General features: G+C 35.2%; 1 protein-coding gene across 1 annotated transcript in view; it reads left to right on the top strand.

Moving 5' to 3' along the window:
• Positions 1-12456, top strand: part of LOC150097499 (uncharacterized) — a 193978-nt gene that overhangs the window by 50434 nt on the left and 131088 nt on the right. The window contains exon 4 of the mRNA XM_090406938.1: positions 4299-4496. Within this exon, the coding sequence (XP_090263064.1) occupies positions 4299-4496 (198 nt within the window). The remainder of the gene's footprint in view (positions 1-4298; positions 4497-12456) is intronic.

Genomic DNA, 12456 nt, shown 5'->3' with positions numbered 1-12456 from the left:
TTTCACTACTCTTCTCAATAGTCTCCTGATAATCGTCCTCACATCCTTATGCCCAGTTAGATCATTCGTTCCCTATAATCACAACCAACTCTCTTGCTCGTTTCTTCCTCATGTCCAATGCCTTAATTATTGTACTCATTCTCCCACCCGGATAGCAGACCTTATGGACTGTCAGTAACTAACCCTCTAATTATGGAGTCTCCATATACTGCTATCCTGGAATCACTTGTCACTTCTTTTACTATTTGTTCTTTCATTCTGTTTTCTTGCATACTTTCATTGATTTGCACTAGATGCTTAACATCACTCAACATATTCTTCATTTCGTTTTTCATTTCCAGTATCTGTTTCATTAAATCTTGCATTCCAACAATTTCACTCTCTATCTCGCTACCTCTCGTTCAGCCGCACTTTACTTCCTTTTCCTCATTCATACTTTCTTTCAACCTTTATCACTAACTTTCACTGTACATCTTTGCATTCTTTCACTCCTTCAGTTTCTCCAACATTTGTTTCACTTCCATTTTTTGCAACTTCTTCCGTAACTTTCTCTTCTACATCTTTGCATTCTTTTACTCCCTCAGTTTCTCTTGCTTTCATTTCATTTCCGTTTTTCATAACTTTGACTTCTACATTTCCTGTATTCTTTCACTCTGTCAGTCTTTCTTTCATTTCTTTCATGTACACTATCTTTTTAGTCAGTTTCGCATTCTGTGTATCGTGGTCCAACAGTATATATTTCACTTACAACAAATCCATACTTTCTCTGGTCTTTTACTCATTCTCTCCCTTTCCACAAAGACATCTGTTACATTCTGCCATGCATACATATCGCACTCAGGACATTGAATCAGTTTTGAAAAGTGTATGTCGCCAATGCTACTTGACTTTCACGGCATTCGCCTAGTAGCACCAGTCGAGCCAGCATGGATGACCTCCTGACCGGCATTGTGTGATATTTAAAATGGCAATTTAGATTAATAATTCTGATAGAATTCACACCAAAAATCACTCAGACACATTCGTTCCCAAAAATAAATAATGAAACCCTAAATTTATGAAACACTGCCAATTATTATTCAAAATAGCACTTATTTTTCCAGAGTTCTTTCTGACACTACACAACTTACGGCCCTCTAACGGCCAATATGTTCAAGGCAGTTATACTTTCAACTGCTGACAGTTTTATGCTATTTAAAACTTATTGTTCTAAATACTGAATAGTATGAACTAGGCCATTAAATAAAAATAAACATGGGTAATATGATTAGATGAAAAGCAAAACAAAAAAATACTTCAGGGAAGTCTGTCGTTATGATAAGAGTAAAGATATTTGTAATGGCACTTCTGTCCCTAGTCTTTAGGACTGTTGGGATAGCTCATAAAATACAGTTATAAGCATCTTTCTCCAATTTCTATATTTAAAAATTTTTAAAATATCTCTGGTTAACTTTAAGCTGTCTCCTAAGCTTGTCATAATCATCAGCCTTATAATTCCACATATATCCTTTCCTCGCAAAAGCCTGCATATGACTAGCCACAACACAGGTGATTACTTCATGATCACTTTCACCATCTGGAGGAAAATGTGAAAATCCCCTCTAACAATGAGATCTAGAACTCTTGATCCTCGCGTACCTTTCTTTACGTGCTGCCTGAGATAGATGTTCATTAAATAAAAATAAACATGGGTAATGTGATTAGATGAAAAGCAAAACAAAAAAAATACTTCAGGGAAGTCTGTCGTTATGATAAGAGTAAAGATATTTGTAATGGCACTTCTGTCCCTAGTCTTTAGGACTGTTGGGATAGCTCATAAAATACAGTTATATGCATCTTTCACCAATTTCTATGTTTAGAAATTTTTAAAATGTCTCTGGTTAACTGTTTCTCTATCATGATTTATTCAACCATACTGCCTCTTTGTCTTCATGATGCTATTGTTAGTTCTCCAAGTACCTGTCCCAGGACTTCACTGATTCATCTCATTTGGCTTCTTATTTTTGTAATTATATTTTCTGTTATCCATTGTGTATCCATTCTCCTTGTCTGACTCCACAGTAGCAATATTATAGAATGTTAGCACATTCAAACATGACCTTCCCTTCATAAATTAATGCTGTTCATTGCAAAGTATAGTTTCTCTGTTAACCCATTTCTGTATGCAAGCCCTAACGAACTTTTCCAAAAATCTTCACACCACTCCCAGAGATATTGATAGGTCGATAGCTGGATACATCAGTATTTGCACCACCCTTGTGAAATGGATTACCATACATTCTTTCCATTCCTGTGGAATTTTCTCTGTTTTGATACTCAAATTATATAGTCTGGTCAAAGAAATAGTTATTACTTCACCTGAAAACACTTTTTTAGCATCCATGCTCATATCCCATCATTCCTTACTGCAGAATTCATATTCTGCAGCAGGGAATCATTCAAATCATTTTTCTTTCCATACAATAATACTGTGCAGCAGCTCTAGTATCTCCTCCTCGTTTACCTGAGTTTCTTCATACAGTGAAGAGGTAGCAGTGAGCAGAATGTTGCATGCACCAGGTTGATAGCTTTTAGCAAAATGTCCACTCATTAGTTGAACAATCTCTTCTGCATCAATCACCCACATACTATCTGCATTCAGTAGAGTTATTCTTTCGTATTCATTATTTCTTTGACTTGCTGTGTCAAATACTTGCTGTGTAATGATAGAATTCTTTTGGGTTGTCTTTAGCTTGCACGATACTAATTTAGCTTTCTATATAACAATTGGGACTCTTCTGGCCAAATGCTTATAATTTTCATAACTGACCTCATTTTTATTATGCACATGGTATTCCTCCCACATCTTCTTACAAATCTCTTGCTTAATTAGATTACTCTATTTTACCCCTATTCTATTTATTCTTTGAACTCTAGGGACACATTCTGATATTGCATCCTTTTTTTAAACACTTCCCACTATCAATATCCTCATTCAACAACTGATATCATGGCATAGAATCCAGCATACTCTCAGGTGATCATAATTTCCTGCTTTGTAGTTCAGCATGTAACCTTTTTTGAGTGGAACATTCTTAAACTTAGCTACTTCCTAAGTGAGTACTGCATGATCACTGTCACCATGTAGAGACAACTAAAATCCTCTCTGACACTATAATCAGATCTAACTCTCTTTGACCTTGAGTTCCTTCTGTCACATGCTGCTTGAGGAAGTTGCTTGGTAACAGGCCAATAAATTCAGTTTCATTCTTCTTCACAGCTACCTAATCAATGTTTGGATAACTAAAGTCCCCCATTATGATTACTCATTTCCCCATAATTTTTATTTGATAGTGCATTTCTTCATCATTAGCACCTGATCCACTAGGTTCTGTAATAACACCTATGTATTTGATCTTGTTAGACTTGACCTCACACCATATGGCTTCAAACTTGCTGCCACATGAAAAGCTGTTAGTAATATTGTAGTCATAGGTCTCCATCTCTAACTGGATTCATTTAATATCATTAGCAGCATGCTCTCCCTCCTCTCCTATCCTGTCTATCCTTCCTAAAATTAGTGGTCTACAATCTGAGGTCCTCCATATTGGCCAAGGCAACATACTCTACCCCTTTACTTCTTATATGCTTAGCATTTGTGTACGGACATAATTTATTACCTGTATGCTTTTTGTTTTGTGTGACACATTTTGACAGCTTGCAGATCTCTGTCCTTATCTAGTGCCGTACTCATGCAGACATTGTTAGTACGTGCTTGATAAGTCCAAATTGGACAAACACAAAATTGTTCTCTCCTTAATCATTTCCATGATGATACCAGTTCCCATCTGCTACATAACATTGTCTCTCTTACGTACAAATTCTGACCATACATCCCTTCGTAATTTAGTTTCCCTGACTCTTTCTGCGTTAGATCTCATAACCAGTTAATAATTTTTTGAGATGGACGGTCTATTCAAGTATAGACCGTCCATCTCATACAAATCCATTCTGCCCATCCAAAAACTTGCCTCCAGTTCTGCACCACAGTCTATGCATCAAATTGTTTGATGCCATAGCCTTACTTCTTAATTTGTTTCTGTCATATCAGGTAATATACTTAAGATTCTTACTTTGTCACTCTTCACTCTTGCTTTTTGCAACAAATCCTTCATATCCTCTCTATTATTAAATTTATCATTCTTTCATATACCTGTAAGTAAGGTATACGATATATAAATATACTGCATATGCTACATTCTAAATGAGCCAAATGAACAAGTACTGTGTGCATATGTCATATTCTTTTTTATTTATAGATGACCCAGGAATTTCAGATAAGGATCCAAGATGGATAGGAGCCTGGTGGATGGGATTCTTAATTTTAGCAGCTGTTATACTCATGTGTCTTATTCCTATGTCTCTTTTTCCCCACTCTCTTCTGAATCAATCAAAAAAAAGATACATTCAAAATGATAGAGAAAAACGACCAGGAAAAATGTGGTCAGTGATCCGAGGTAATACAATTTATTAGACTCATTTTAGATACTTTTAAGAATAATTTTAATAACTTATTTTCTTTATTTTGTTGTAATTATTCATTAAAAATAAATAATTTTTCATTTAATTTTTTAAAATATTACAAGTTAAAGGGGTAAAAAAAAAAAACTTTAAGAAAGGAAGGCATGATGTGTATGCCAGGATTTGAATTCACTTTTGCTTATTCCCAAGTTTCATTATAGCCAGATATGGAGATGCTTAAGAAATTAAAGAAGTAATTTATGAAATCATTGGCTGCTCATTTTTGGTTTGGCTTGATTTTGTTTAATGCTAGCTATTAAAATTCCCTTTTCACAAGATTTTTCTTGTTAGAATAATAAGCTAATTATGTTGATCAAGAGATTAGTTTGTTATTCTCTCTCTCTTCCTGATATGTGCATATTATGGTAAGCCACGTTTCAAGCAATATCTTTATATTTCCTATACTCAAGTAATCATCTAGTCCAACTTAATTGAGCCTTAAGTAAAATTTTAATTAATAAATGGCACAGCCTATGCTGAGAACATTTATTAATTAAAATTTGATTTTGTGTACTAGCAAATACAGATTGTATGTAGTTGAATATGATCTCTTTCATTTAAAAAATCTGTTCCTTTACAAATCTTGCAAAATACTTTTAGGGCAGGATTACCCTGTAAGAAAAAAAACTTTTTTTTTCTGCATCATTAAATGATACATCATTATAAAACTTTTTTTTTTTTTTTTTTTTTTTCTTTCATGATGGTTTCAAAAATCAGTGGTGGTATATTGCACTTGTATCAACATATTGCATATCTTTCAAAGAGTATAAAATAGCTAATGAAGTAAAGTTGACAGTTGTGTTAAGTATTATCTGGAGATATTTGAAGGTCACTGCCACTTGACAGTGACCTTTGAACATTCACTGCAGAAAAAAGTTTATTGTTTACTTGGTGAAGAGGCAACATTTTAAGTTTACTGATTCAGAGTATTATTTTAATTAATTAATAGTCATGCAAGTTGTTATGCGAGTTATTCTGAGCACACCGTCAGTAGTTTTCAGGCCAGTTAGTGAAAACCAGGAATGAAGTAAGTTCTGACTGTAGGCGGTGTGTGTGGATTCAAAGTTTTGACTCTTGATAATGAGCTAGAATAAAATGTATGTAATGAAAGTTATGTGCTGTTTTGATACCAGTCCAATTTAATCATCATTACCTCTCCTATTCCTGACAGTGATTCAACTGAAATTACATTGAATGACAGATTTTTTAGGCAGTCAGTGATTTGTAATGACTATGCACCACTTACTGTGCACAAGAAGGAGAGCAAGTATGAACGTAAGCATTATAGTGTAATACAATGAATAAGGAGAAAATGTGTGAAAGATGCGAAATTGGAAAAATAAGATGAGTGTAGTATGAGGTTAGAAATTTCAAGAATGCTGTACTATACTAGGCAGAAGCTGGAGCAATTGGAGAAGCTCATGATAAGTATCAAGAAAGTTAAATGGAAAAAACTACAAGAAAAGAGATGAGAAAGGACAAAAAAAAAAGTAAAAGAAAGAATATAGTGTTATATGGTGATTGTATAATGAGGGACATGCTGGATGATCAAGCAACAAAAATCATCCTTTCCAAGTGCAAAGATATGTTATGTGACCAAGGTCATACATAAGAAGATAGATCAAATGGAAGGTAAGATGATTGCACTGATTAAAGCAAATGACTCGAAAGGAGATATGCAGTGTGAGGGAAAATATTATTATTATTGCACAGGCATACCTCCATGGAGTCCTAAGACTCATTGTGAGAGACCCAAACTATCAACACAAAAGATGTAGTACCTCTCCTTGAAACCATTAACAGACAAACTGACTCATGCAACCCATTCCATTTATTCACCTATCTCCAAGTGAAAACTTTATTCCTCACACCCTTGCTAAGCACATGGTAATTAGGTAAGCACACACACTCTTACCTAATTTCCAGAAATGACCTCTTGTTCTGCTCCCTCTAACCAGGTACTCAAACATTTTCCCTAAATCAATTCTATAACATCCTTTAATAACTTAAATGTCTCTATCATACCACCCCCCCCCCCTTTTTTTTTTTTTTTTTTGCCTATCAACCAACTTTTGTAATACAAATCCTCAATCTATCCTCATAGGGAGCATTCCACAGACCACTCACCATCTTGGTCACTCACCTCTGGATCCTCTCCACCACTTCATCCCCAAGAACTCTAAGTGACCAGATCTGAGCACAGCAATCCAGATGTGGTTGTATTAAGGCTTTATAAAGAGGAATGATAACTCCCTTATCTCTGCTTGTTAGTGTGTTCTTCAATAATCAAGTAATCCTGTGAGCTGCTATGGTTACTTTAGCACCATGCCCTCTAAACATCAGCTCTCTATCTACTACTTCCAAATCCCTGACTTCGTCAATTTCATTGATTACAGTTCTCTCAGTGTGATAGATAGCTTCTAATCTTTATATCCCAGAATGCATAACTTTACACTTGTCCACATTAAATTGACATCCATTATGTTTCGCTCGCATTGTATTTTATTCACCCTATCAGGCGCCCTCTATTCGATGCGGTTTTTTACCCATGAACCCCATCGTTCATGCCCTTTGGGTGATCCTACACTCTGCCTAATCTGTTAGGTTTATCCTATTCCAGGTAGTCATTCTGACGTCACTTTCCACATAGGTACAGCCTCCATTGCTACGCTCAACTCGTACAGATTATACACGATTATTCCGGATTACTACTTATAATCTTTCTCGAAATTTTGTAATGTACTAGACAGCTTAGTGGGATTTACAAATAACTTAATTCCCTTACATAATTCTTACTATTCTGACACAAAATACTCTGCTTCTCATTTCAGTTATACAGGAATAAATTTCAATATATGGCACATATGGACTACATATTATCACATGACATAAAGAAATTTTTCATAATTATTAGCTGATGTGCAGATATCTCCTTAATTAGTAATATTTATCATGTTAAATCCTGAATAAAGAATTTATTTGTAAAGGTCTCCATTCAGGATCTAACAGTTGAATGCTGTTAAAGTTATAATATGTGTTCTGAAGGTGAGGGTTAGAAATACAGTGAAATATTAGTCACATGTGCTATTTATTTTGCTCCTCTGGTGTTGTTTTTATTGTTTATACTGTGAAGCACTACTATGAATAACCATTATCAGCTAAGCTTATCTATTATGCTTGTATCCATAAGGTTGATCAGTTAATAGTACTTCAGTTGACCCTAGTCCACAGCAATACCTAAGATGTATTTTGTCCCATAAACCTCTGCTTCACAAACAGTCGCAAACCCCACTGCCTGCATTATTCATAATATCACCACCATTACCTCCTCTAATTCAATGATTCATCTGTAACCAGTAGCACCCTTCTCTTCTTATTCTGTTTTCTCTGGATACACTGTAGCAAGGATGTCAATGTCCTCTTCTGTCAACTACACCTCACTAACCAATAATTTTAGGTCTATTTGCATTTGCTAAGATTTGCGCAACTAAATTCCTTTCTGATGCTTTTAGCATTAGTGAACAAACAGAATAAGAGATTACCCATTGTGATGCATTTAAGTAAGAATTCTGACTCATTCAAAGAAGAAGCCCAAGTTGTTTCTCAACTAAATTCCCTACTCACAGCTGTTGTCAACCATTTTTCCTGTCTTTCAAAACTAGCCCTACCTTGAGATCTTCCATACTATTTCTCTCCTTTGCTCTCTTCGTCATCACAATCACAATGTCTATCACTCACCTTAACATGTACAATTCAAGCTCTCGTGCAGCACTCCAAACGTATTTCCCTATTTATGTTTACTCTTTCAGTGAACGATTTTCTAGATTCTGATACCAAATCTATTTAACTGCAATTCATTCTGCAAGTACAAATCTTTCTTGCCATCAACATACCAACATAGTGCACATCATTTCTCTTACATGGTGTGCTCACTGAATCATCTGATTACACAGCTCTCTTCTCGGTTCACTCCTACCATACCTAGTTCACTCCTACCTTGGCAACAAACTCACAATGTTAAATCTTTGCACTTTTTCTATTCTTCCAACAATTCTTTCACATATGGAATTATAAGGCAGTTGATTATGATACACAGAAGGCAGCTTGAACCAGTACCATGACATAAAGTTCTGAAAAGGACGGATGTTCACAGTGCATGGTATAGTCAAGGGATATCTGGAGGAAGCCATATCAAACTGTATACCCAAGGAGAGGAGTTAGATGGATGATTAAGCATGAACTTAATCAATAAGCTCATGTTGTGGAGGGTATACAAGGAGAAAGGTGACCAGCTAACTCAGGAACAGTACAAGGATCAGGCAAGAAAGGTGACCAGCATGGTAAGGAAAACATAATCAGATTATAAGAAGAAATCAGTGAAACAGGAAGAGGAAATCCCAAAGAGTTTTTTTGTTATGTGTTATGTGGCAAGTAGGAGGAAGAATGACTAACAATAAATTTAATGAGTGCAGATGGTAGAAAAGTAACAGACGCAGATGAAATTGTTAAACTACTCAGTGATCATTTTGCAAGGGTATATCATCCAAGTGAAGATATTGTTATAACAGAGGGGACAGAGTGATGTGAGAACAGAGATTGATGAACTGGAGGTACTTAAGATATTACTGAATCCGAATGCAAATACAGCTGTGAGACTGAATGGGATATCAGCTCACATTTTAAGAGAATGTGCAGGGGACTGGCGATGGCAGTGACTAGGTTGTTTAATTTTAGTCTCAGCTCTGGCAAAGTCTCAAGAGAGTGGAAGGCAGGCAAAATAATTCCTTTGCATAAAAGAGAATTTAAGTCTGGTAACAAATTACAGACCAATCATTATTTCATGAGTGGCAGAAAAAGTCCTGGACAGGCTGGTTTCAGGCCCGGGCGCAACTGTGAAGATCAAGTTTTGGTCTTAACGACTCGCACAGAATCTGGTTTCGAAAGATGCCTTAAAACTGGTGCAGTCTTTATAGACTTGACAGCTGTGACACCGCATGGAGGAATGGCATGATCTACAAGTGCCTTAAAATACTGAAATGTAAAAAAATGACCCATCTGATCAGCATTATTCTATCTAATAGAACAATGCAGGTAGTTCTAGATGATGATATGAGCAAGCCAACACTTAACAATGGACTCCCACAAAGGGTCAGTTCTGGCCCCTCTTCTTTTCAATTTGTATATTTCTGACCTTCCAAGGACAACATCTACAAAATTCGTATATGCTGATGATTTATGCATCACATTCCAACCAGAACTTCTGTACTATAGAAGTTCTGGTTGGAATGTGTCCACCATGGGAAGTTAGAGGCAGCAAAGGAAAAGAAGAAAAGAAAGATTAGCAAAACAAGTGTTCTCTGCCAGATTGGCAGTAAAAAGGCCCAGAGGAAGACCAAGATATAGTTGGATTGACATGGTAAAAAGTGCCTTCATGGATAAAGGATTAAACCAAGTATATAATTTCTTGGTATTTTTAATTTATAGTATAACCAAGTGGAAAAACTTCCAATAACTATCTGTAATCCAGAATATTTTAATAATAAGGTGTGATACCTTTTGGCTACTCATATATTAGAATATGACTTCTGCATTACTTCAAATTAGTATCACCTCAGAGTCTGGCTTTCATTGATGAGACCTCAATAAAGGTCGAAACCGGTCTTTGTAGTGACTCTTCCCATAATGCATAGCATTATACATGTCCATAAGGGTATGTGCATTTCATTATGGGATACTAAGGCAAGTGATGTGAAGTCATTAGTTTCTATATATGAGTTGCTCCAGTCCTGAAAATACTTCAGCATGCACACATACATGTGTACATTTATGAATGACTCAATTTGGAGGGGAGGTAAAAAGGTAGTAGGGGAAAAAGAGAGAGAGAGACAGATTTGTTGCAAAAAATAACTGACCAGTAATGGTGTTTTTATATATTGCTAGCTTAGTAAATGATTGAAGGGACAGACATATTCACAAATAATAGTATATAGGATCGCATGAAATTTCCCTGTTTTGTTTTCTAAAAATAATGTCTAGGGATAACACTAATCCCCTTCCCCCATACACCATATTGCACAGAAAAACAAAATTAGAAGTTTTTGTAGCACCAAGTACAATACATCTTAACAGCCTATTTCAAAATAATTAATATGGAAAACTTATTCTGAGAATTTTGAAAATTTGCTAATTCTGTAATCCCTTTATTTTTTAGAAATCACCTGGCATAAAAAAAAGGTGGAAATAAGAAATCATGAAGCTTTATGTAAATCTGTATTTCAAACCCTGCTGATAAATGCCAATGAATTTAATTTGATACAGAATGTATGTAATTTGACATGCTATAGAATTTAGAATCTTCTTTGGTAAATGAAATCAAAGAGCATATATGATTATTTTATAAAAGTAACTGTGACTCTGCTCGTGTGTTTCTTACCAAAGAAGATTCTAAATTCTATAGCATGTCAAATTACTGCAGCAGTTACACTGAGGGGGTAGAGTTTCCATTCTCATCTATCCTACAGTCACCAACTATGTATAAAATCTTGGCAAGTTCAATTGATTGATTGTTAATTAGAATATACATTGACATGAGGAACCTTTAAAGGCAATTTAGCAGTTTCATATAGAGGTGTGAGATGAAAAACCTGGAAACTCAGTGTTAGGTTTATTCTACAAAACCAGCAAAGCAATCAGAATAGTACATACAAGTTACAAACAATGAATATGGATAAGATTAAACTACCTACCATTAGCATTCAACTGGTTTCTAAAATGTCCAAAGCAGCTTTTTGTTAAAATGAAAACATCTTCAGTTGTAGAAAATAGGTCAGTGATGTGGCCACAGTATTCTCCACTTTGGTATTATTGGAGATTGGTTGTTTGTGGGCAACCAATTATAAACCATCCTGTTTTATGTAATACATAATAGTTTGAAAAGGAAATAGTTTTTACTTCGAGTTTATCATCCTACAAAACTGGAAAATCAGCCAGAAGGAGACATGCAATTTTCAAACAATTAATGTAAATAAGATTAAACCACATGATCAGTATAAAGAATATTCCAGGTGGGTAACAGCTGTAGTGAACAAGTTATAATCAGACTATGAAAAGAAGTTGGCTGAAGAGGCCAAGGCTATCAATGCTTTCACTATGTTCCAAGTAGCGATAGAAAAATGTCAAATGCAAATCACTAAGGTGGTAAGTCACTGCATCAAATAACTGCAATATTGCAAAAAAAGTTCTAACTCATAGTAATAAAAAATTAGGGTAACTATAATGCCTCCAGTTGCAAAGCAATTGTTCACTTTGAACATAGGTGGTAGAAGATCACATGGGAGTTTTGTTTAAAAGGCTGCTGGCAAGTTTATGTGGTTAAGCAAATGATTACAATTAACTATGATATGGTATGTGAAACTGCATGGTAGAGGAATTATCAATGTATGTGAGGTGGTCAAAAGGTGCCTGAAGAGAAGGTCTGTCTATATCCTCCAAGTTAAGAGAATAACTTGCAAGGGAGATAGTGATAATGAGCAAAACTTCAAAGCAAGAGCTGCATAAAAAATGTTATAGATCCAGTATTAGGTGAAATGACACATGAGCAGTCAGAAGAATATTCCAGGTGAGTAACTGCTATAATGAACAAGTTATAATCAGAGTGTGAAAAGAAGTTGGCTGAAGAGAGGCCAAAGGCCATAAATGCTTTCACTGTTCTGAGTAGTGAAAGGAAAATGTCAAATGCAAATTGCTGAGGTGGTAAGTCACATCGGATAACTGCAATGTTGAAAAAAAAAAAAAAGTTCAAACTTGTAGGAATAAAGAAGTTTTCCTGACACTTTAAAAAATTTGATAACACTACATCTAAACACAGTAGTTTAGATGTAGTGTTATCACATATAA

The sequence above is a fragment of the Typopeltis vanoorti genome, chromosome 17 (genome assembly GCF_054136105.1).
Source record: "Typopeltis vanoorti isolate ZY-2024b chromosome 17, IOZ_Tvanoo_1.0, whole genome shotgun sequence".
Classification (NCBI taxonomy): Eukaryota; Metazoa; Arthropoda; class Arachnida; order Uropygi; family Thelyphonidae; genus Typopeltis; species Typopeltis vanoorti.
The sequence above is the reverse complement of the archived record's forward strand: the minus strand, read 5'-3'. Positions and strand labels throughout refer to the sequence as shown.